Source organism: Leuciscus leuciscus (assembly GCF_965113295.1).
Source record: "Leuciscus leuciscus genome assembly, chromosome: 21".
NCBI lineage: Eukaryota > Metazoa > Chordata > Actinopteri > Cypriniformes > Leuciscidae > Leuciscus > Leuciscus leuciscus.
The window spans coordinates 25,318,130-25,344,686 of NC_138745.1; the positions used below are offsets into that span (position 1 = coordinate 25,318,130).

General features: G+C 36.6%; 3 protein-coding genes across 3 annotated transcripts in view; 1 reads left to right on the forward strand and 2 right to left on the reverse strand.

Annotated features, from left to right (window-relative positions):
• Positions 1–966: 966 nt before the first annotated feature.
• Positions 967–12,060, reverse strand: psmd11b (proteasome 26S subunit, non-ATPase 11b). The gene is made up of 13 exons (XM_082151259.1): positions 11,938–12,060; positions 10,227–10,328; positions 9,918–10,114; positions 9,427–9,484; positions 8,961–9,155; positions 8,723–8,867; positions 5,601–5,661; positions 5,324–5,386; positions 5,111–5,236; positions 4,049–4,084; positions 3,793–3,844; positions 2,321–2,463; positions 967–2,228 (listed from the first exon to the last, which is right to left on the reverse strand). Exons 1-12 carry the CDS (start codon positions 12,026–12,028, stop codon positions 2,321–2,323), a joined length of 1,269 nt encoding a protein of 422 aa, XP_082007385.1. The 5' UTR covers positions 12,029–12,060; the 3' UTR covers positions 967–2,228.
• A 1,169-nt stretch (positions 12,061–13,229) lies between these two features.
• On the forward strand, positions 13,230–19,565 carry cdk5r1b (cyclin dependent kinase 5, regulatory subunit 1b (p35)). Its single transcript, XM_082151267.1, has 2 exons — positions 13,230–13,926; positions 15,244–19,565. Exon 2 carries the CDS (start codon positions 15,415–15,417, stop codon positions 16,327–16,329), a length of 915 nt encoding a protein of 304 aa, XP_082007393.1. The 5' UTR covers positions 13,230–13,926; positions 15,244–15,414; the 3' UTR covers positions 16,330–19,565.
• Positions 19,566–22,097: 2,532 nt separating this feature from the next.
• myo1d (myosin 1D) overlaps positions 22,098–26,557 on the reverse strand; it is a 71,598-nt gene continuing 67,138 nt past the window's right edge. The window contains exon 22 of the mRNA XM_082151229.1: positions 22,098–24,799. Coding sequence (XP_082007355.1) covers positions 24,643–24,799 — 157 coding nt within the window. The 3' untranslated portion in view covers positions 22,098–24,642. The remainder of the gene's footprint in view (positions 24,800–26,557) is intronic.

Below are 26,557 nucleotides of genomic sequence, written 5' to 3' on the forward strand. Positions count from 1 at the left end.
CTTTTGTATCGTGTGACGGAATTTAAATTATTTTTATGATTCGAATAAATAAATCTATGTTCGAAGCTTGAAAAAAGGGGGAAAAAAGAACCAATTAATTATTACAATTATTACTACATTTATGCAGGTTTAAGTCATAGACTGTAAACCTGAGGGTCGCTTTTGTTTTCTTTCTTTTTTTCAAAATAAAGGTTTACCATCTACACAGGGTTAAGTTGTAGTACTTCTACGTGTTCTTGTTTTTTATCGGTTCTGTTCAAATCTGAATTAATATTACCATTTCAACAGGCTGCCAAAGGTACTAAACCCAACCTGATCAAATTATAATAGTATTATGGTTCATTCAAATAAACTGTAATATGGAATAAGAGAAAAGTACACTACACACTTATTCACCCAACTACCAAGGTTGTTTAGTTGTTGTTTTATTATAATTGTGATTTATTGTAATTATTTTCTCGGTCCCATCAGTTCTGTCTGGCATAAATCGTTTAGCAAGAAATACAAAATAATACATTAACCCTTTAAAAAAAAATGGAACTTAAAAAGTATTCTGCTTTAAGCGTTTATATTGTTATCAAATATAGCAATCTGAGCTAGTTTGATTTTAAAAAGAGTCAGTTACACAACTGACTAAAATAGGTTTTCCAGTGAATTTTTTAACTCATTTGAGGATCTAATAAATTATGTGGTTATTGTTTTTCTATTTGAAAGGGGTGTACATTAATCTTTCTTTATTAGCAACAATATTTTGGGTTATTTTATAGTTCTCATGAACTTAAGTCCTTGTGATTTAGTACTCCATCTTAATGTACAGTATTTGACATGAAAATCCCCTAATACTTCATCACAAGAAAACACATTGCATAACAAACGTGCATATACTTCCACATAAAGGGAAATTGCCCTGTATTTATACCCATGTACACATAAGAGATAAGGATAATTTCCCTCAAAACCAGTAAATGTAATCAAAACACTTTAATAGTGAACAGGCCAACTCATACAAAAATAAAACAGTCACTTTCCTCAAACTGTAATATGCCTTTACCAAGATTTCAATGCTTGAAATGTTGAGCTTTGATAGTGGACATTTGTGGACCATAAAATAAAAAAAAAACTTACTTTCCAAAGTGTTTATTCTCTCGCTAAATATCCGACTGATCAACGCTAGATCGCCACTACAAATCAATCACAATCACATGCAGGAAGCTCTCAAATCAACACTGGACTTTTAAGTCTTTTAAAAACACCATTCTCCCATAAGAACTTTTATAATTGCACACTAAACAGAATAAATGAGAACATAAATAATTTTTTTGCAAAGGATGTGTGAAAGTATACATTTACAAGAAAATCGATAAGATTAAAAAAAAAAAAGTACAAAACATTGAATTTTAAAATAATATTGCGAGTATTTAACTTATATAATGGTCTATTGCTGGCAAACTAGAAATGGAGTTTGCATTGAGATACTAATCGGGGGAAACAATTATTGAACGATAAAAGAATAAACTTCAGTACAGTGGGAAAATTATATTTTAATCAAAGATGACTAAAACCTTTGTATGATTGGGCCATTTAATATAACCAACCTAACTTGGCAAACAGTACACTGTAAATACAAAACCGTAAAGACGGTAGGTATACTGTAAAAGTAAACAGCAAACAATACCCTTGATCATACTAAATTTTCTAGTGTGTGTGGTAATATGATTGGCAACTGTGCTTATTACAGAGCCTCTTCATTACAGGCAAGTTCCTTTGTATCCCTCACCTACAACAATCAGATAAAATGTGCATCCATAAAATGAGAAAAAAAAGATATGCACTACAGCAAACAACCGATGAACCATCGACAACCGAAACCAGGAGTCTGTATCACAAAGTTGCTGTAATTAAAAAACTTTAAATGTAGAAGAGCTATACATTTCTACATGACATTTTAGGATTTTATTGTAGTTGTACAACATTCCCTGATGGCCTGTGTTGGCCGTTGAGAGATACAGAGAAGAACAACAAAAAGGTCAGAAGATCAGAAAGATGAAATTGTCCATTTGAAAGAAAAGAAACATTAAAAACTCTCAACTGGGGAACAAGTAGATCTTGCTCAATGTTGTCCCTTTTTGCTGTGAAAAAAAAGTTCCACATGTTGGCCATACACACATACACACGGGCACTCACACGCATACAACCATTTCACACAGCAGCAGCTTCTGATGTTTATTCTGCAGAAGAAGAAAACACAAATACACATTAGAAACTGGTTTATGAAATCAGACTGAAGAAACCAATTATAGACAAACATTTAACACCTCACCTATGTTAACTTCTTAGCCTTGTTGTACAGTGAATCCACAACTTTGCTCATGTTCTGTATGGTTTCGAGAGCTGCCTCATAAGTCTTGTCCACAGGTGGCTCCTCAAATATGATGAGCACTCCTTCACCTTGGTCAAGGATGCCTGCAATAGTAGAAATCCAACAGACATAAGACATACCTTAAGCTTAAGACAACCTTTTTCACTCAAAAACTGTGCGTAAGCTCAGATCAATACTACAGCCCTGAAGTGAATTTCATTCAGAGTTGTGCAACAGTCAATCACGGTTTGCAGATACTATAGAAATGAATGAGTGCCATAAACTAAATCCTATATGTCCATGACCTCTAATTAAAACAGCATTTTTCTTTTTTTTTTCAGAATAAACTAAAAAAAATAGATAAAACCAAAATTAAACAAACAAACATTTTGAAGATTAGCCAATAGGCTGTCGATTCATTAAATAAGCCGTTTTATGAATTCAGCACATCAAAAATAGTAATACATTCAAAATGTAAAAATATACAATCTACTCTACTGCAAAAATGTGCATTCTTTTAATTCAGCCAAGAGGTCAAGCCGTGACATCGATCTTCTACTGGTCACACGTCTTCACGTGATGCGAATGCACAGGTCAGAGTTCACCAAAGTAAACTTTAGAACACAGCGAAATGCGAAACTTTTTGCATGAGTTTGCGGTTCCGGTCTGACGCCGTCGCATGCGTATGAATGGAAGTCAATAAAACAAAATGTGTAGTTTAATCGTACCTTTACATTGATTATTGGAAATAATCACATTATTGGTGCACACGTAAACAGTCAATGAGTCCATCGATCAATCAGTTCCAATAAGAAATACAAAACCTGTCCTAATTGAAAAAAGTTGAGAAGACTGAACACAATATTTGGTAATAGCATAGCAAACCGAGAGATTCATAAGTAATTTTTTGTAGGCCAGTCATTTTTGACCGGAAACACCACAAGATGGAAACAAAATATTACAAATTATACAAAAAAAATAATCAAAAAAATTTTGGGGAAGTTGTTATATCCTGTGTGAGTCAAGTCAGTAGGTTTTAGTCCAATGTGATAACATTAACTAGCCTTTTCGGGAAAAAGAATGTCAATATTAGGTCAAAATGTCAAGAACGTAACATGAAGCTTAAGATATTTTCGCGATATTGTGACTCTCATTCGATAATTTAGCTATATAGTGCAGAAAGAGACACAAAATTAATGGGAAGAGAGGGGGAATGGTATCAGTACACATCTCAGACTGGACTTGTCACCCATAAGCACTATTGGTACAAGATGTCTGCAAAAACCACAACAACATGGCTATGACATTTTTTTTTTTTTACTTGGACTGGTTGCGACTTTTTGTAATGCTCTGCAATAAAATCTTCTTTCTTTTTTTTTAAATGCAAAAAGATAAATTACAAAGAAAGGTAATGACAAAAAAGATAGACTAACCATGAAACTTTTTGTCCAGGACCATTTGTGACAGTTTCCTCTCAACATCATCCTGTGGGCCACAACAGATAGAGCATTTTATTTTAGCGATCTTAAATGCTTACATATCGATTGTTTCATGATCTAGTTTGTCATATTTTTGGTTTATGGTGACATTAAAGGCATTGTGATATCCTAAGCTAATATTACTTTAAAGCTATACACAATACTCTGTATGAGAATGAAAATCTTCTGAAAAGAAAAGAATAGTTCGTACCTTTGAGAGTTTGATGAGACCAGCTATATGTGTAATCTTGAAAAGAGAGAAAAAAGGACATAAAAATCATAGTAAAATCTGTTAGAGTTGTCAGAGATATAAATTGGTCCTTTTTAAATAAAATATTGAATTTCTTAAAGCTGCAGTCCGTAGTTTTTCCTCTTTGTCGCCTTCTCTGTTCGGAATCTGCTATTGCAGTTATTCGCGGAATTATCAACTTTATGTGGGTTGTGCCTCGGCAACCCAATGAATCCAATGTTTTTAGGAGAATGTGCGTCTGTCAGTCACCGCGCTGGTGTGGATCCTGTCATTCGGAATCACAGATTCTACTTTTTGGAAGTATGACCAACATAAGAATTTTCACCGGAAAATGTCATCTGAACAAGTAACATCCACTTTTGTTCTGACCAACTAATGAAAAAAAAGCATTGCAGTAAATCGCACTGATTAACGATCGCTTATATCACGTCAAACCGTGCAAATAATACTTTGTTCTCAAATTGTTAATGTTAACAACATCAGCATTGTGTGACTACATTTAATGCCCTTCCGATATTTGTCCTTGTTTTCGCATGGGCCCGGTTGCAGTCTCTTTTTTCTGTAGCCACTCCGAAGTCTGAAGTCTTTTGCATTTTACACTGGTGATTGTCATTTGAACCTTTCTGGACCCGCCATCAAATTGATACGTTTAATTATATCAAGTGCTGTGAGAAAAGGCTATTAAATCTCCACCTCCAACATCCTCACACGCAATATAGCCTACTAGCCGAGACTCCTCCTTTATGTGTACAGATGTGACGTAATGACGCAAAGACATGCTTGAATTTCCTGTGGAAATCCACCAGTACCACTGGAATTAAAAACATTATTACAAGCTTACCGTTTTGAATCGAGCTAAGGCAAGCAGATAATTTTGAACACTGGCAGGTTATGTACTTTTTATAATGTATAATTTTTAACCCAAAAAAAGTTACAGATTGCAGCTTTAAAGTATTATATTTACAATAAATAACTAAATGATGCACTTAAGGCTAAAATATCTATGAAAGACACACACACTACCTGTACTCTGGAAAAAGGCTCAATGACCCGAATGAGGTTCTGTTCCAGCAAATTATCATAAAGCTTGGTCAAATGCGTGCTGATGATGGGGTCGTCCCTCAGCTCTTTAGTGTACTCTGTCAGGGCCTTCATGTGTGAAAGAGCAAACAGAAAGCTGAGCATGACAGAGACGACCGTTGAAAAATTATACAAAGACATCAGTCAAAATCTCACCTTTTCAAAATCTGCTAATGATCTGTTCTTGCTGGCTTGTGCTATACATCTCAGTGCATCGGTCTGATGGAGAAAACAAAAATTATAGGGCACAACTATAAATGAGCACTTGCCTAAAAAGAAAAAAGATTTGTCAGATGCGTAACAGGTTGTTAAAAGCACAAGGCCAAACATAAAAGCCTGGTGCACAGAAGAACCATGGAATGCTTCTGTAGAGTATTTGTTTATAAGCAGTCATTTCATCTATAAAAAGACACTGGAATTTTAATGAGCTTACCTGTCGCCCAGCATATCGCAGAGCCAGTTTGCCACTGATCAAGGCCTGAACCTCCTCTGGCCTGGAAGAAAACAATAGAAAATGTCTCATATAATCACTCACTCTGAGTGGACAACTTAATTTCCTACATTCGTTCACGTTTATACCCACAATGCACTCTGATTTCGAGCGTACATCCTATGTACACTTGCTGAATCCCTATTTCCCAAAAATTCTACGAGGAGAGGACTGAGAGTGCGATTAATTGATTTTTTTATTTATTAATCATTACTTGATTAACATTCAAATATAGAGAGACAATATTATACAGATGATTTTAAAATTAAATTAAATGATATAAAGTACATTTTTGATTTATATATTATTATTATTATTATTATTAAATAAAATATAGTATTTAGGAGTTTCCTCAATTTAATGTGTTTTACAAACAGCCAAGTGTTTTACTAACTTGTTGTGGCATTGTTGTTAACTCACAACACAAAGAAAGAAATGATAATTTAGTGGATGATTTAAAAATATTCGATTTATAAATATGTAGGTTGAGTAATGTAATCATAATGGTGACCTGAGGGCACTATGTGACCATCATCATCTCTGAGGGCAAAACGCTGCTCGGGAGAGTTTCACGAACTAAAAATAATAAATATATAAAAAAAAATACACAAATTAAGCATGACAAACCAAACTAATATTTATTGTATTAATATATACAAATAGATGAAACCACAATGCTGGCACAGATGGACGTATAATTCCATTATAAAGTCATTATGATTGTTTCTGCTATTAATATTTTCTAAAGTTACATTTAAGCTAAAAGTAGTTTTATCACTATATGGTTCTGTGACAGCTCCAGCTCTCCGACACACAGTGTATACGTCAGTGTCCGAATTCACTCACTTTATTTCGTTCACTCCTTGCTGATATAGCAGTGGCCTTCACTATTTTTTTTCATGAGAGTCACACTCACACTGATAGGATAAAGTCAGTAGGAAAGCCAATTTTACCGCAAAGTATCAAAAGTTAAGTCCAGTCATAAATACCATGTCGGCTTATCAATCTGTTATCCCTGAACATACAATATGCGATGCAATAAATAAAAAAGGGTGGAAACAAAAACCACTTTTTATGATTTAACAGTCAAATTTGTAACCGAGACAAGATGATTTCCCTTAATGACCAAAAAAAATTAATAATAATAATTCAGGATATTCATCCCAGAATATATTTAATGATCTTAAGTTATTTTTTCTACATTAGCCCATCATGTATCTAACCATTCCAATTGATGAATCTGAATGTGTTGTAGTTTTCACGAACGCTAAACACATGATCGGGTTGATGTGCGTGTGTGTTTATATGTCACAAGCTTCAAATCGGAAATAAATATTTTGACATGCCGCACACTGCACAAATTTACAAAGTTTCCCGCTGTTTGCGCTTAATAACCATTCTCCTACATTGGTTCTTTATTTGGGTTACACTTTATTTTAAGGTGTCATTGTCACAGTGTGATTATATATTTAAGTACTGAGTAATATTAAAGCAACTACATGTACTTACTATAGGGTTAGGGTAGGATTAGGGTTTGGTTGAGGGTTAGTTGCATGTAATTATGCATAATTTACTGTTAATACTATGGTAAGTACATGTAACATATGTAACAAGGACACTGTAAAATAAAGTGTTACCTTTATTTGTTTTAAACAGCAGACTTAAAGGTATAGCGGAGGATGTTTTACTTCCTGGTGGGTAGTCTAAACTATTGGTCCTCCTAATTGTCAATCATTCTGGTGAATCAATCAAACTTTTCAAAAAGTGGAGAGGGCGGGTCTTATCTAAAATTTGGAAAGATCCTCCGCTATACCTTTAATATTTATCCATTTCTGGTCATAATTCGGAGACTATGAACATATGAACTGTTGTGCCGTGCTGTTTGTATTTATCACGCAGTAAAAATGCCCCTCCCAGCACCCAAAACCAGTTGTCTGTGGATCAGAATCCGAAACAAGGACTGGTGGGACGTTGTCCTGCTCCACTTAACAGACACAGTGAAAGGAGAATTTTATAAAGAAGGGACACTCATTTATATGACACTTTATTCAACAGGAAGAACAGCTAGCTCGTTCCACGCGTCATACGTCGTCCTTTCAGTTTCGGTTTTCAATCCGATCAAGAATTTACATGTTCTTTCGATCAGATTAGAAAAGGAATAAACCACCCCTTTCAATTCGATCGGAATTATTTGTAAGTAGAGCTGACACTGAGTTTTTAATGGGTTATGTTATAGCCCTAGTTTTTTCTAATGTTTTTATGAAATATCTGTAGTGACTGCATGATCATATCAAAGCCACAAATTAAAGCATGGCGAGCCGCAGGAGGCGCAATGAGCAACACTTATATAGAGTGCACTCAAATGCCATACACTATATAGGGATTAGTGAATGAGTATACGAGGGACAAAGACACAGCTAATAACTAAAAATAACTCTAGAGAGTAGCATTTTGCTGATAAGTTATTATTACAGCCACCAAACAAACTGGTATAGAAACAATTATATAATTAAAAAGTCAATATAAAAACTGCATTGTGTGCAATATAAATGTTTATATACAACTCAGCTTCCATTTGAGTGTTGATTATTAAATAAGTTTGATAACTATTAAACATTATTTTAGTTTTAAGTTTACTTTAAATTCTTAAACTTGAATTTCGAAAAAAATAAAAATAAAAAAATAAAAATATATATATATCATTTTGGAGCATCAGTAGTTTTTACTGTATTATTGATAAAAAATAAATGCAGCCTTGAGGAGAATAAGACTTCTTTTAAAAACATTAAGAAAAACTTACCAACCCCAAACCTTTGAACAGTAGTGTATTATTAATGTGTTTTTTTAATACATGCTACACTTTCTGTATTTTAGCTACACGGGTCATTAAGCGTAGGCGATGCATTATGGAGATGGATTGTACGGAAGAAATGATAGCCTAAGTATTAGTTAGAAAGTCGGCATTACATAACAGAGCTTGGCGTAACTAACACAATAACTGTTCTATTATCCTGTGGCCTCCCACACACAAACAGGGATAAAATGCAAGCGGTTATCACACTTACAAGCTGAGCATGATCTTGCAGAGAAGCATGTATTTCAGTGCAGTGACTGCCTTGGGGCTGTCAATGGAATCGTAGCCCTCAAAAGCCTCGAAGAAGTAAGAATAGGCAGTTTTACAATCTTTTTCCTCAGCTGCATGGATGATACCTGGAGTGAAAGGAAGAAAAAGTCACATATCAATAAGTACACGTCCAATCTCAAACGCACTTGTAGATCGCTAAAAAGAGAAGTGAGACTTGCCTGACTGCATATCAAGAGCTGCCTGGAGCTTTGGGGGACAGTAAATGGCATTGGCGGTGGTCCTGGCTGAGGTGAGGGCAGCCCTGGCTTTGGGAAGGTTGCTGAGAGCGTGGTAGGTTTTACTCTCTAGCAGCTGGACTTCCACAAGCAGAGCTTTATCATCCATCTTCTTCAGCTCCTGCAGCAACTGGGTGCCTGAGGGGAAAGAACAGATCTTATAATGTTCAAAAATAAAATCAAGTACATCAAAAGTATAACAGAGTACAACAAAAATTGAGATATACAGTAGGGTCCAAAGGACAGAAAGCTCTATTGAGAATGCTTATATTGGCATTTTCAAATTTAATACAATCATACAAGAATTTGAGCAAAAAGTGATTAAATAAACATGATTGATCATTTCTTATTATTTGGCTCTGACTTCTGGATATCATTGCAAATACATATATTTTTAGATTATTCTTACCTAGATGAAGGGCTTCCTGGTATCTCTTGGTGTCAAAATAGAGTGAAATGAGTCGAGCCTGACAAAAAATGGCAAGGAATAGAGATAAATTAGATAGTTGTCTACTGCTAGTTAAATTGAATTTATTAATTTAATTGAGAATATATACACATTTAAAAATAATTTATATAAAAAAATATTAATAAACTTAAAGTAAAAGAAATAAGGCCAAAAATAATGTTTTTGAGGTGTGTTATAAGACAATGCAAAGCTCCAAAAACACTGTAATATATGGAATGGCTTGTTGCTTTCATAAAATGTGTTAAATCTTTTTTTTTTTTTTTTTTTGGCACAGTAATATACAATTCACTTGATGTCACAGTTCTGCATATTTATGCACTTTTGTGGCATCCAGTCAGATCTTAGAGTTTGAACTACCCATTTTATATTAATTATTGGCTTGTGTAGTAGCTCTAATCGTCCTGACAGTTCAAAGCTGATGCTCAGTTTACCTCTAGGGCCTGTCTGAGGAAGGTTCTCTTCTCAGCTTTAGCCCATTCAATGCATTCCAGACACAGCTCAACCTCCTGGCCCGTGGCTGCCTCCATGTCCAGAAATAGATCCAGGAGCGAGCGCACCAACCGTGCTGCCTTTGCCTTGCTTATGGAGATCAGGAAAGGCCTCACAAACTTCAGCAGGCCTCCAAGCTCTAAAAAAAAACAAAAAAACATACAGAATGATGATGATGATGATGATGTGTCAAAACAAAGTAAAAAATTCCCATAGCAGGCACAGAATCGCCCCAGTATGTTGATCGTCACCTGCAGCTTGTCCCGTCTTGGCAAGGAGAGTGCCCAGCTCCAGGATGCTTTGCTCCTTGACACGAACCGCCTCTTCATCATCCTCATGGACATCCCGTCTCACTGGAAAAAAAACACACAAAGTTAAACGGTAACTAAGACCAACCCACCTAAGCCTCCCATCAATAGAAAGTAATTGACCTATAGCTTTTGTACATAAGCCGCGGTTAGAATTAAAGTTACTAGGAGATATACAAAAAATATATAAAATTAGAAGTTTTTTCAGTTAACACATTTGATGTCAGAAACAGCTGCATACACACACAAATATATATATATATTCGTCTTTGACATCAAATGTGTTGACTGAAAACTTTTCGCTAATCAATGCATCCCCCCCATCAGCCATTGGTGGGAAAAAAGATAACCTCAACTGCCCTCATGTCATTGGTTGAGTCACTGTTGTCATGTTGGGCTTGTCAAGGTGCTCAAAATAACAGTAATGTTTCACCACAATTTCTAATTGTATCACATAGGCCTAGTTGCTGACTCCTTGTAACAAGACCTCATGTAACAGTTATCGGTAATGGTTTTGTTCTTGTTGTAATTGTTTTTATATGATTCTTTTTCCTTTTTTTGTACACATCAAGGAGGGGAAAAAAGTAAACTTTTTAATAAATAAAAGTAAAAAAAATAACAGTAATGTATTATATAAGGCCATATTATTTACACTTTTCAGCAAAATCAACCTACAAATGACTAGTTATAGTTGTCTCTGCGAATTAAAGTGGTTCTGAATAAATACTTTAAAAAAAATCATCATTAAGAAAAACATCGTAAAAATAACCAATTAATTATGTCTAATGATCTTAGGTAACGTTAACTCGTTTAAAACCAACTTGTCATTATGTGCGCCATGAAAAAAAAAATAAATAGTAATAAAAGGTTGAAACGAAAGAAACTTGGGCCTTGTTGTCGACAAAGATTGACAGACATAAGAGTGCAAATAATCGGCACAAGTTTTTATTAGTCAAAAAGGAACTGATTTTACTATACCAAACTGCTTAAACTAAGAATGCGTGTTATGACGTAAACAGAAAGTTCATATATCTACGAAAAAAATTATTATTTCAGAAGCCAACAAAAAAAAGAAAGAAATCTCAGTCAAAGTTACGACATCAAAAACAAATGTCAACGATTGACTTATGGTTGGTATGAAGCACGTCAAGTTGATCAAGTTAAGATTGTCAAAAAAAGTGAATCTCAAAATAAAATGTCATCGGTTAAGCTTATTATTAATACAAAATTAAGATAAACCCCAGATAAATGTGTTAAAATGCGCCTTGGCCTGGAAGGGTGGCTAATAGTGCAGCTAACTGTCCATACACATCGGGCTGTGTCTCAAAACGTAGCTAGCTGCCTACCTAGACAGTTCTTTTAGGGAATCGGGGGCGCGTTCGAACGTTCGAGTCATATGTTCGAGCACGCATACGAAACCATAACAAAGCTGTCTTCGTTCTATGCTCGATTCGTAAGTTCGAATGCCGCCATTAGGTCTAAAAATGCTGTCTGTGGAGGCAGCTTACTATGTTTTGAGACGCGCGCACACACACAGTACAGTGAGTCAGCACCGCAGCACCGGCTCATGGTACCTTAGCTTCCTAATACTGAAGCATTAAAGTACGCAGAGTGAATAGTAAAGTTTTATAAAATAATGTAAACACAGCCTTACCTATTGAATGTAAAATGTCAATAGAAGCGTTTCTGTCTGTGCTAATGAGAGACTGAGCTCTCTGAAACTCCACCACTGCCGCGGCTGCCATCTTCCCTATTCAAAAATCTCACTGCCCACAAGCACTTGCGACCTCACCCGGAAGTGCGTTCATCCGTACGTGCGTGCGTGCGGTGGTAGGTTGGGTTTTGTAGTCTTTTGACCTTTACGTTTTCTAGAGCAAGGTGCAGTACTTAAAACATTTACATCTTAAACATTGCTGTTTCTTTTATTTTTCTCATTTGTAAGTTGTTGTAAATAAAAGCAACTGCTACATGATTAAATTGACTTATTTTTTATTATAATTAGCCTAATGTAAATATTATTATTCAGATCATGATTTACTTTAGCAGGCTACCATACTGCTTAGAGAATTTGCTTTTGTTGTTGTTGTTTATGGTCAGTAGGTGGTGACAGACCCTACCGTACAATTATCCTTCCATGCCATCGACCATCCTGCATTGCTTTGTTTAAGGGTGAAATTCAATGCCTTTTTATGAATGAAAAATCATATCAAGATTTTCTATAGAGATTTATGTATTTTGAATTTCTTTAAAAAAAAAAAAAAAAAAAAAAAAAAAAGTGTGATGGTGACTTTTCTACATGGTGAAACAAACATGGCCTAGTCTAACAAATGTAGTAATGGAATCCGGAAGGGAATAGCTAAACATCTGCCTAAACTATCAGCCTGTGTATCAATTATTTAAAAAGTTATGGTGCGTTAAGTCCTCCTGTGATGTTTATGAGTTATAAGGGATTCGGAAGTCATATTTACGTCAAGTGCATTCAAGTCACATTTTGTTGTAAATAAAAAAGCCTGACAATGCTAGATATCTATAGCTAATAGCACGTACATCTCAGAGACGTCTATTTGATGTGCGTTTTCATCCAGAAGATGTATTTTCAGTTGTAGCTCATCTGCAACACGTCTCTAAAGACATTTCCTGTCAGATGTTAAATAGACAATAATAAAAAAGGCTTTAAGATGTTTATTAAAACGGACTTTTTAAAGATGTTTGTAGGCTACACAGCAGGTGCTTTCCAGATGAACCATCTTTAACAGACATCTTGGAGAAGTACGTGTGTTATCTTATTCCGACACGTTCCTCACGCCCTAAACTCGTAAACTCGAGGCTTAAAGAAAATCCCGGGCTTCCCAATCGTATTCATGACTTGTATTTATGGTGGGGTGCGTTCAACTCGTAAATAAGATCTGTCCGACATGACAAGTAGCACACCATCAGTCAGTCCTCCTGAGCAACAATGTTATACGAGACCATTTAAACTTAAATAATATTTAAAAAATGTATGTAAATAAGTAGGCTATACATTACATTTAAATACATATTACATTTTTTAAATGTTTATTTAGTTAGAGGATATAGGCTATACATTTTTATAGGCCCCATCTAAATGTATAGCCTAACCTACTAATGAATTTGGACGCATATAATTATAAATAAATAGCCTATTAGTTTTCTCTTTAGTCTGTGATTTGGTCGACATTTGTTGTGATTGCCAGGTGCACGAAGGCGGGGCAGTGGAGAAACAGACCACAATGAGGCGCTCGAGAACAAGCTTTCTAATAGCAGGACGCAGTGCGCGCGGATCTGACAGCACAACATCAACCTAAATCCCGTATCTGCTGGTGTGTGGACCAATAGCACAGCTTCACAGTTCTCAGCATCACCAACCAAAGGAGACATCCAGCATCCCCAGACCTCTGGAGCGCCTACAGAGACCTCCGACAAGACGGGAAGATTGTTTTGTTTGATTAAAAGCTTATTATTTTATTAGATTTTAGGCGTCCTGACAATCTTGAAATTAAATCTTTCACTTGGTGTGGCCGATTCTTCATCTCCTTGATGCGCAGTTTATCAAGGATAAACCCAGACAGCCATTACTGCGGCTCTTGTTTTGCCAAAGCATCGTGGAGGAGAGCAGATTCCTGTAAGTGAGCTGCATTTCATCGAAGCTTCTGTTATCATATATGTTGTATTTGGTTGATTGTTGGTCATATTTTCAAGGTTTTACAGTATTTATCGAGGAATTGTAAGCTGGTTTGGTAAACATTCATTTTGTAGATCTTTCTTTCTTATAATTGTATTGACGTGATGATGAAAATCAGTGTCGGTTATTTCTCGTGCTCATGTAAAAATCGCAGGAGGATCTCACATTTTCAGAACCTTGGACAGTGGCTGACATATTTCAGCAACAAATGCATTATAGTGGCGACACGAAAGTTTTTTTCTTTTTTCTTTTCGTTTGTTAAATAATCTACAAACATGCATTGAACGAGAATGAGGTATGCTGTTATACTACAGGTCCCGTTAAATTCAGATTTACGAACGGTGATACAGTGGGATCAGTATTTACAAGAGAGCAGTAAACACTGGACTGCCATGATGGCGATGTCTTTATTTATGTTCATTGGCGGGTTTGAGTTTACTGTGTAAAATACAGGCTATATACGTGGGGTGTCAATTGTTTTAAGTGCGGTAGAGCTAGATAAATCAAATGTTTTATTTTAGCCAAATGTACAGTTGAATACGAAGGATTCGGCATGTTATTGTGTGCATGTTATTGAGTGCGTGTCAAGAAATAAAGAATTCATGCATCTTACTTGAATCTACGACACAATGCTTGTATGAGGCCTGTTTTCGACATAAAGAAAACAGTATAGAGTGTCGTCACATTTAAAAACACAAATAATGGTCTTAAATCATCTCAAGTAAAAAGGCAATTAGGTTCACATGTTCAGAATAGAATAGATCCAAAAATATCAATAATACGGACATTTTGACCTAAGATAAATATTTTGGCACTTGAGAAAACCCATTGTCCAATCATCTTAACATTAATAATTTAAGATTATTTTAATGGAAACAAAAGGCCCAATTGCCAAGTTAACATGCACCATCTCTGTTGTTAGGACACTACAGGTAGAATATTTGTTGATGACCAGCTAAAATAAAACAGATCAAATTCAGCATCATAAATACAAGAAATATAAAATAGCAACTAATAGATCAATAACATAAAGATAAAATGTACTCATATCATATTAAAAATGCATCTTTTAATCTGAAGAGAGCCTATATTGCAACATTATACTACATAGGCCTACAACATGCATGCTGCAATATAAAAAGTCTGTGATGATAAAATGTTACAATCAAAATACGTACTTATACTATTGCTATCAGAAATGTGCCAGGAAAGTACCAATTTAATATGTATTTATATATGTTTTTTATTGTCTTACAGGCTTTGCAGAGTCCTCATCCATCCAGACATCATTCTTCTTTAAATAGAGCACCAACCTAAATTTGGATGTCTTACAGATTTAACTAGTCTCAGGAAGCAGTGGGGCTCCAGTTTGGCACCTTCTTTAGCTGACCCCTAACCTTGAGATTCAGATAACCCGCTCCCGGAATCATGGGAACCGTGCTATCGCTTTCACCCAGCTACCGGAAGGCCGCCCTGTTCGAGGATGGCCCGTCCACTGTGGGCCACTACACGGCGGTTCAGAACAGCAAGAACGCCAAAGACAAGAACCTAAAACGGCACCCGTTCATCAACGTACTGCCGTGGAAACGAATAGTAGCCGTCTCAGCCAAGAAAAAGGGGTCTAAGAAGGTGCAGCCTAACACCAACTACCAGAACAATGTTTCTCACCTCAACAATGAGAACCTCAAGAAGTCACAGTCTTGTGCAAATCTCTCGTCCTTTACGCAGGACCAGTCGAGTCCATCAAACCAAGGCTCCAAAAACTCCAATAACACGGCTTCCTCTGTCAAGAAGGCGCCTCTTTCCAACTCCAACATTGTTCCCGGGACACCCAAGAGGGTGATTGTCCAAGCCTCCACCAGCGAGCTACTGCGCTGCCTGGGGGAGTTCCTCTGCCGGAGGTGCTATCGGCTCAAGCACCTTTCCCCCACCGACCCCGTGCTGTGGCTCCGCAGCGTGGACCGTTCTCTGCTGCTGCAGGGCTGGCAGGACCAGGGCTTCATCACCCCGGCCAACGTGGTTTTCGTCTACATGCTCTGCCGCGACGTGGTCTCCTCTGAGGTGGCCACGGAGCACGAGCTGCAGGCCGTGCTGCTGACCTGCCTCTACCTGTCTTACTCTTACATGGGCAATGAGATCTCATACCCTCTCAAGCCATTCCTGGTGGAGACCTCCAAGGAGACATTCTGGGACCGCTGTCTGTCCATCATCAACTTGATGAGCGCCAAGATGCTGCAGATCAACTCGGATCCTCACTATTTCACCCAGGTCTTTGCAGACCTCAAAAACGAAAGCCAGAAGGAGGAGGAAAGGAGTCGTCTGCTCATCGGCCTGGACCGGTGAGGAGGCTCTGGAGATGTCTTTGGTGGAACTCTTGTCTGGCATTTTGAAAAAATGGATAGTTCACCCGAAAATGAAAATTCTGAGAAATATACTCACCCTCATGTCATCAAACCTGTATGACTTTCTTTTTTTCCTGTGGAACACAAAAGATGATATTTTGAAAAATGTCTCAGTGTTTCTTAGTCCTGAGAATCAATGGGGTCCAATAGGGTTGTTTTGGACCCCATTGACTTTAACTGTACACTCTTAAAAATAAAGGTTCCAATGGGGGTTTTCACAGCAATGCCATAAACAAATGATACTCAAAGGACAATTTCTAAAAAGTGTGAAGGACATTTTAAAAGAACATTTTTACACTATAAAGAACATTTTTGTGGAATGGAAATGTTCAATTGGGGTTAGAGGTTTTGGTTTCACTTTATTTTGATGGTCCCTTTAACACATTCTGTTGACTATAAGTAACATTGCACCCACATGTCTATCAGCTCTCATTAGAGTGTTAGTAGAGCATTAGTAGACTGGTAGGGTTAGGGTTAGAATAAGTTGACATGTAGTTGCATGTCTGTAAACAATGTCTGTATGAGAACCATCATAATAGTTAGCAGATATTAAGCAGAAAGTCTACTAATACTCTAATGAGAGTTAGTTGACATGTAGTTGCAAAGTTATAGCCAACTGAATAGACCAACAAAATAAAGTGTTATCGAGGTTTTTCATGGAACCATAATTGCCAATGAAGAACCTTTATTTTTAAGAGTGATGTGGATGAAAACAGTTCTTCAAAATATCTTCTTTTGTGTTCTGCAGAAGAAAGAGGTTGAGTAAATGACAGAATTTTCATTTTTGGGGGAACTATCCCTACATGGTTGGACTAATTAATGGGATATGTTTCAGTGGATTATTCGCATTCATAAATATTATAGGAAGCCATGGGGGATGCTAATGTTGTTTAAAAGGAGTAGTGATTCTTTCATTACCTTTAGCAATGGCAATTGGATAATTTTGGACCTGAATTAAAAAAATGCCAGACTTGAGTGGACTAAACGCTCTAAAGTAGTGAATATTTAAAAGCACTGACCGAAAAGACTTTTAAAGACACAACGAGATAAAAAGAACAACACAACCATGAATGTGGACAGGACTCCAGCTGTTGTCTAGCTGACTTCTGGACACTTTGCACCAAGATCTTTGCCACCACTGTCAATAGAACTGGAGGTTGATTCACTCCTATGTCCATGAAACCGAACACACACTGAATGATAAACACATTGCTGTTGCAAATGATTTGTTACAGCCAATTGCAAAAAGGGAAGAGCGTCATAATGTCCGCAAGCCACAAACAAAGAATAAAGGGAAATGACTTTGAGGCCAGCATTGCACAGTGGCTGTTGATATAGAAGGTGAAGAGAGGTTGTCAGCACATTTGTAAGAAAGACCTACTTTATTTTCATCCATGATACAGAGTTAAACAGACCTCTCCTGTGGTTTACGTCTCTGAAGCTTTTTCATTTTTTAAAACAACTGTATTCATCTGAATGCACACACAACCTGGATGAAGTTAAGTACTTTGAGTTTTTTAAGCAACTGTATATGTGTTTAGGGAATGAAATCTGAAACAAAACAAAAATAGTTTATCTTGCTATGCCTGCTTCGATGAGCCATTGTTTTGTCATTTTGTTTTATACTCAGACTAGTTTCAACAGGAGGCTTCTGTACAGAAAAGCCTGTAAATGTATCAAAAAAACAGTGCCATACCTTTGATGGAAATCATGTAGGTCTAAAAACACATACCAAAGGCGGCAAAGTTTGGAACAGTAGGATTGTCATTAACAACAACAAGTATCTATCGGAATCGTAATTTATTGTTATTTATTAATTATTTTCACACATTTCTCTCTTGCATTTAGAGATTTTAGTAACGTGTTGTGCAAAAAAAAAAAAATGTGCAGAAATTAGTTTGATGGCTACCTTTTGGTGAGAATGAAGATTACGGTTAATGCACATTTGCATTCGAATGCATTATTCATGGCGATAACGCCTTATAAGAGCTTAGTTTAAAACCATTTTCAAATCTGAGAAACACCAAGGTAATTCATCATAGTGACAGACGATCGGTTTCAATCGAGGTTAAATACCTGAAACCAATTTCTCTGTGAAGTACTGTTGGGATGTTCTACATATCAGCACTGCAAAAGCAATCGTGAGTTATTATCCCATGACAACACGTGCCAAACACAGACGGCATCAAGCTCCGGGCATTAAATTGGATGAGATGTGGTCTATTTCTGGAGATAAGCAGCATATTTCTATCAGATTCACATTAAAGTACCAAACAATATTACAAACTGACATTTGCAGGCATATTGATGACATCAATCAAACTGGACATTGGATATTGGGGGATTGTGTGTTATATGATCTACTTGCCCACTTTAAAACATCTCAGCAGTGCTAAATTGTGCATGCTTTCTTTCAGTAGTTATGTATCTCTTTCTTTATAGTCAAAAAAAAAAAAAAAAAAAGAATGTGACAGTCATATAAGCAAACATTATTATGTCTCTGTTAATTCATGCAAAAGCCTGTTCTTCTCATGACATGAAAGTGGGATGGATGGATTCTGTGCGACTGCTCGCCCTGCTGCATTGCTTTATGTGACTTTACGTGCCAGGAGAGGTTTGGATACAGGACTTGCACTTTTCTGTGAGCTATTTGTCTGAGGAGACCGCAGGGGTTTGAGGTTGTGGGGGTTGAAGTAGGTGAGCCCTATTTCACCGCTTGCCTGCTATTATTTGCCCCCAGCCCACAACAAATGTGCCATTTTTTTCACTTGCATCACAGAGTAGTCCTTTGAAACCAAGTAAAACACTTAAAAAAAGAGAAGTAAAAAAACTCCTGTCAAACTCTCTCTGTATCTGTTGTGTAATTCTTTGTAGAACTGAAAACAGTGTTACAAAAAAAGGATTGCATGAGCGTGCGAGTGCGAGCGAATGTGTTTGTATCGAAGAATGTGACGTGTGTATGTTGATTTTCTAGGATCAGAGCATGGCCGTGCTTATTAGAGGGTAGGACTCTATAGTATCGGGCTAGAGTTTGACAGGCGGGTGGGAGGGAGGGGTTTTGTTCTTTTAAAAAAGACGAAAATCTGTCGCTGTACATTTTTGCATCTTGTTTCTGCTTATTTTTATTTATTTTTGTACTGTGATGAAAAATAAAATGCACTGATCGTTAAAGATAAACCACGGTGTGGTTGTTTGAGGAAAGTAGGTTTCAGCAAAAAAAAAAAAAAAAAAAATTCTTAGCTGGACTCCAAATTGTACCTAGTCACATAGGTTGTTATTGCAGCTTAGCGACATGAAAACTGTCAGTTTACCAACATAACATCCTTTTTTTTTTTCAATTATGTGGTGTCATATTATCATAGATCGGTTTAGTTTATAGTATATTCATAGCTTCTTAATAACATTTCCCTACTATAATGGATACCACTAAAACTAAAAAATGATTCACAGTAAATACATTCTATTTTTAGATACTAACCTTAGCTTAACAGCGGAGTCATAAGTCTGTGCCATTTTAACTACAGTATATAACAATTTAATCATAATTTTGATTAAAGTGTCACTTTTTAGACATCTTAAGACGTTTGAGCACATATTCAGGAATAGTGTGTGCCTCTATATCAAAATCTACTAGTATTTAGAATTATATTATGTGGGTTTTTGAATGAATGAACAAACCCAATTAGGGATTGACAGCATCACAGGTGATACACTGTATATATGAGTCAAAGACCTATGAAAAAATAGGTCTTTCAGATTCGAAACGCCCACGTTCACCAGAATGAGTTGGCCTTTCCAAAGAGGTCTGTTTAGGACGAACCGATTCATTAGAATAATAGTCGTTTCTTCCCTATAGAGTGGTGCAGGTTTGAGGTCACTTTGTAGGCCAACCGGCAGTTAGCATCACACTGGTTCCCTCGACAAAAACCCAATAGGATTTTCCCATAGGCCTTTGGATTATCATAAATAACAAGCTCTGTGATCAGCAAAAGTTTATGATACTTACACGTTTTGCCCATCAAGATAAAAACATAGATGAACACAACTTTTATGAATTTTGAAGCCTAAATGCAGTCACCAGAAGTAAAAAGCTAAAGGTAGGCTATAAACTACTCCCAAAGCTTCACAGAAAATTTGAGTTAGAAAAGTTTATGAGAGCACAATTATAAGCATAACAAGGCTGTAAAAGCGAACTGAGCTTAAAATTTCGGCGTGATGACATTTAATCTCCTCGACTGGCTCTGTAGTCCCATTTAGCCACTTGTTATCCACCGCCTTTTTCAAGACACGTTACAGCTTAAAAAAAAATCACGAGTGGAGTAATACTGATGTATTTTATGACAGAATAACACGTGAGCTTGTGTTCACATGCAGACCTTATTTCAGCCATTTAACAAAAACCTCATTCAAAAAACCCATTGACTTCGGGACGATGGGACCAGAAATGCTAAAATGCTAACTCGTTTCCGCGTTTTGGCCTACAAAGTGATGTCATACCTGCACCACTCTATTGTGAGGTAGGTTATATCTGAGGCCCTGTTTACATTTTGACGATACTAAGGGGCAATTTACATGACACCATTTTCAAATAAAAACTGAAGACTTTTTATGCATTTTGGCCGTTAAATTACACGACAACAGTGTTTTGGTGGCATGAAAACGCAAACTTTTCAAAACGGGTTTCAACGTGCAAGTTTTTGAAAACGACACCCTTTTCACCTCCGTGTAAAGTACAAAAACGTGAATCTGTGAAAACGGTGACATCATGCACATGCATATTAGTTATAGTGTTTAGTTATAAGAATTACAGAAATCAACACAATATAACATTTTGTCATCATGAAACATTAAAGGTTCCTCGCAACAGACTCAAGGATATGTTTTCGAAGCCTTTGTGTTCAAAGGATTTGACATTTTCTTAAAGAAAGTAAAAAGGGACTTTATATCAGAGAACATTCTAAAATTGGGATTACTGTGAATGGTTTGGGCTTTGGGAAGATGAAATTTACCCAGAAGATAAAGTAATACTGTAGTAAAAGAATGCGTATGTGAGCGGGCACATAGTTTTTCTTTACAAAGTGACATCGCCAAATACTTGTCTGGCATTCATAATACAAATTTATTAGTTGTTTTCACAGATCCGTGTGAACGGGAATCATTTTGATAACGTTGTCATCGGTACAAAGAAAAAAAACAATTCCGTTTTTAGCACATCGTTGTCATGTAAACGTACCCTAAATACAGGTGTAAACAGGGTTTGAAATGGCTTTGCAAACAAGAAAAAATGTAGGGCCGGACTTGATTTTGTGATTGGATCGTAGATGGCCATTGCTGTGATGTCATTTGGACAAGTTGTCCCGCCCAACACATGAGTTTTAAAATTAAATGATATGTACGAATAAATAAGTAATAAATACTGCAATATCCCATAAACATCAGGATTGTCAATTTTAATTTCATGGTGACTTGTATTCAGAACAGTAATAAAGATCATTCATACACATGCTAGATCTCCATCATGAACTTAAGAACTATTATTAAATGTGTGATAGTGTGATTGCTGTCAGTGGATGTGCTGTAGCCACGCCCACAGCCGAAAAGATTGACAGGTTCAATTGTCGTCATCAACTTCCCAGCGGCAAACAGCTGCTCTCCCTGGATTTATAGCCATGTGCAGCAAATCAATGAAATAATGACAATATATCAGTGTGATGGAGCAAAAGCCTCGGAGTAGACACTTCAAGGGCATGTTTATTTTCACGAGCAGATATTTGGTACAGCGTTTACTTGATTAAAAAAACAAACTTATGATAAATCAGTACTAAGATTTCTATGCAATATAATTAGTTTTTAAAGCGTACTTGTTTGGTTTCCATATAATAATATTCATTTCTGTAAATTACTAATGGTTAATTATTGCATTAATATACATATGAAAAGCTATTTTTAAACAAACACTATAAACTGGATTCCCTTTTTGATTTGGTCCAAGCATTCCAACATTTTAAAACATTTTAAAATATATTAATTAAATAAGAGAAATATAAAAATTAGGCACATCATTTGATCAGATCAGGCTAATAGGTAAAATTACAACAAAGAGCATAAACAAATCTGGGAACTGAAATTATTCGGCACTTGGAATCACTGGGGATCACGACAAGAAGAAAAGAAATTATAATATATTATAAAATGGTCATATATTGTATGTCTATCACTGCCAGAACAAAGCAGACTGCTCGATCCACAAAATGGGCTGGATTGTATGGAAATGAACAATCATATAACTCCTATTATCAAGGTAAAAGATCATTTACACATTGTCAGTACGTTTCAGATTTAGTGTTTGATTCAAGAAAAATAGACCTTTAAAACTTTTAGAAAATGCTGTTAGTCCATTTATCTCCTTGCTTTTAACTATTGAGGTAAGAAACGGGGTTGTCCGACAGTACTGTGTGTTCATGCTTTTACTGACACACTTTACCAATCCAGGCTAATAGTCAAGAGAGTGAACAGGGACTGAGGAAGAAGATAAGAGAGTGTAGAGAGAGAGGGACAAAACATAAATATTCCTTCCAATGCAAAAGCATTTTAAAGGGAGCACCTGTTTGAAGCAGACATGAGCAATAAAGCAAAATGGAGATTATGTGATCATCGTCCACATGCGGTCGTTCACATCACATCGGCCGGTCTGGCCGATCACTTGCTCAAAAAGATATTCGATCTAGGACGAATCAGTAGTCGTGGCTCACACAAAACTCGCCATCGAATCCACTTTACCCCATTTTAATCACATGCAGTGGAACATCCCTAACACTACTGATAGAAGCTTAGTGATATTTTTGGCCACGAGAAATGATCCTAATTAACTGATAAAAAAGATCTCTAGCTACTAGCGATGAACGAAACAATAAAACAATTATGGGAAAACAAATTTATGCAAACACCTTCTTAGAAATGAAGAACAGCAGTCAGTTTTTAGTTTGGCACTTTCTTTGTCAGTTGCGAAAGCTTCAAACTGGGTCAGACATCTTGGGAGTTTCCACTCAGAACTCTGTTGATTTTGTTCTATGAATCAATACTGCTCTCTTTCTCTCTTATTTGAACACATTTATACACATAAATGTGCAAATTCGTAATATCAGAGCTTGTTGTTTGCTGCGTTATTCAATGTTGACAAAATATTGAACTAAAAATGGAACCTAATTGAACAACTGGTTGCCTGTTCTTCAAAAATGATGACTTAAGAGTTTGGAGGATTTTTATTATCTTGTGTATTTTGGTGACAAATGCATTTTTGGCTCATGTAAAATGGCGACTACTTTGAATTCAGTCTTTGTAAACATCTTTTTAAACAAAATTTTGAATGGCTTTATCAGTACAGAAATTACTTTTGTTTTGCTATAAACCAGTGAGGGTGAGTGGAGGACTAAAGGGACCACTATTGGCAGCAGGGTCTATTATTTCATAAAATGGCAATTGAAAATAACAGTCGCCATCACTTCCTGCTCTGTGCCGCCCTATCTGATTCTACTCCAAGATATGTGAAATATGTGAATAAATGACAGTTCTCCGCCTACCTACATTATATATATAGTGCATACAGTACATTACATAAGCTATATCAAATATGACAGTATCCGTATACAACGTGCTATAAATGACCAGCCATATGCAGAAAAATAGAATGGTTTAAATTACGAGAAAGTTTAACGCTCCTGTAAGAGCAGTTGATGAGTTTAAGGATATGATCAACACATCCCGCTCAAGAACATATGATCAAATTCAGCAGCAACCACAGGACTGCTTATGATCTGTGCAATACGTCGAGACACAAGCAGAGCTGTTCTTCATCCTGCAAGAAGCAATGATCAAAAACCAACATATTCCCTTTCAAGGAAAAACCTCAAAACACAAGCAAGATACTTTTAAAACCCTTCGTATCCTGTTCCTCATAAATATTAAATTTATGATTACCCATCATTTGGTTGTAATGTTAAATAAATACACAGAGCTGGGTCTAGTAAATCATCTCCGAGGGTCTATCTCACTACCTCCTTGTCATCTTGTAAATAATCTAAACTGAAGTTTGGAATTTAAGGATTAATTAAATTAAATATTCTGCCTTGCCCGTCTTCAGGTGAATTTGGTATGGCTTCATATCTGAGGTTCAACTCAAAAGTTTTGACTAGCACAAAATAGATACCCTGCTGTCAGTGTCCTGTTAAAGGGATCGTCTGGGATCCCCGGCCCTCTAGTTGCCTGGCACTGAGAGAATGTATCCCGATCGGCTCTTGGTGAAGTCTGGCTGTGATTGGTTGATCTTGGTTTCCACAATGACAGTGCACTTCCTCCCATTCATACTGCAGTGAATGGGGCTGAGGATGTTCACCTGTAGCTTCCTCTTCTCACTAGAAACAGAGAGAGAGAGAGAGAGAGAGAGAGAGAGAGTCAGTGCAATAGTCCATATGTTCTTGTTTGTGTTTGGGTCCACAGAGCTCTGTGTGCTTGTCTCATCTGGTTGGCTGTTTCTGGGTGGATGGGCATTTTACACCAGACTGTCTCGCTTAGGGGATCAATGAAGCACAAGAGTAATTGGTTGAGAGCGAGAGTGGCTGAGTTTTTAGAGAACGGTGAATGGAAAACTAAAAGTTCGACTGTAACACACACACTCTGCATTTGAAGTCAATAGATCTAACCACTAAAAGCCTCGTTACACCTAGAAAACCCATTAGCTCCATTTATATATATAGAATTTCCACTAGTTTTTCAACTTGTTTTATTTAAACAAAGCGAAATTCTGGGTTCCAGTGAGGTAATTACAATGGAAGTGAATAAGGCCAATCCGTAAATGTTAAAATACTCACGGTTTTAATAGTATAGCCACACAACATAAACATTATGTTTGTTAACATGATTTTAGTGGAAACAATAGTTTACTAACCTTTTTTTAGAAGTGTAGAACCTTTTTTTTTTTACACGTTTAACATAAGAATTAATGTACAGTAAATGCTTTTATAAAAAATATAAACGGCACATTTCTGCATTTAAATCTTTTAAGACATTTACTTTTAGTGTAGGTGTTTAACTTAATAAATGTCACAAATTCTGTCAAACACTGAGCTTACCAACCAAACCCAGAATATTCCTTAAATAAACTCGCATGAAGAATTCTTTAACAATATGAAGGTTTTATCTTTGTGTCTATTATAGTAGAACCAACATCTTCTAAATTAGAAGTCTGATTCAGAAGAGTGACCTTTACCAGGCAGCTTATGTAAGAAATCCTGCAGATGATAAACTCTCCATAAGTTACTGTACCAGCAGGTCGCTCCGCCAGATGTTTCTATGGAAACCCAATGAACCCCATCATGTGGTAAGGCTTCTCCTGTCAACCAGCATCAATCTCTCCTATCATTCACAATCTTATTCAAGGGTGTGAAAACTCTGTATTTACTCATTGTACTAGGTATACAGTTCAATCCCTTCAGCTTCCTGTTGAGGCAGGAATGAAAGGTTAGTCGAATTGCTTGGGGTTTAGTTGAGTTTTGATGGTAGCAGCAGGGAACGGCATGAAGACTGTAGATTTCCCCATACTGAAAGTCTCTCTGTGAGCCGGTATCTCTCACACAGTGCTGGTCGAGTAGACGGCTCTGCATGGCCCACTGGAAAATCAATTCTTTCCAGCCCTCCTCTCCCCTGTGCCTGTGCCCTTCACGCCAACTGACTCACCACCTTTGAGGCCTGCTCTGCTACCCAGAATAGAAGGAGTATTAAAGGAAGGTAAAAGGGGGAGGGGAAGTGAGCACTCAGGAGATGCAGAGGTAACTGGTAAATACAACTCAAGCCCATTTGTCTAGTGCCAGACAGCATCATGACTGTGTCCGTATATATCTCTACACTTTCACACGTTATTCTGGGATTCTTCAGTTAGGGGAAATTTCAAATGAAACCAACAAAAGTACTTTTAACACTAAAATCACACACTATGCATATGTGTGTGTGTGTGTGTGTGTGTGTGTGTGTGTGTGTGTGTGTGTGTGTGTGTGTGTGTGTGTGTGTGTGTGTGTGTGTGTGTGTGTGTGTGAGCATTAGTGCCCTCAATCGATTTAAAAAAATTAACTAATTAAATCACACATTTTTACTGTAATTAATCGCAAATAATAAAA

Bases quoted from the DNA above. Each gene is read 5' to 3' on its own strand.
- cdk5r1b (XM_082151267.1), top strand. From the start codon at position 15,415: ATGGGAACCGTGCTATCGCTTTCACCCAGCTACCGGAAGGCCGCCCTG.
- psmd11b (XM_082151259.1), bottom strand. From the start codon at position 12,028: ATGGCAGCCGCGGCAGTGGTGGAGTTTCAGAGAGCTCAGTCTCTCATT. The intron at 9,485-9,917 runs GTAAACTGAGCA...ATTTTTTGTCAG, and splicing joins TCCTCAGACAGGCCCTAGAG to GCTCGACTCATTTCACTCTA. The intron at 4,085-5,110 runs GTAGTGTGTGTG...TCTCTTTTCAAG, and splicing joins AGCCTTTTTCCAGAGTACAG to ATTACACATATAGCTGGTCT.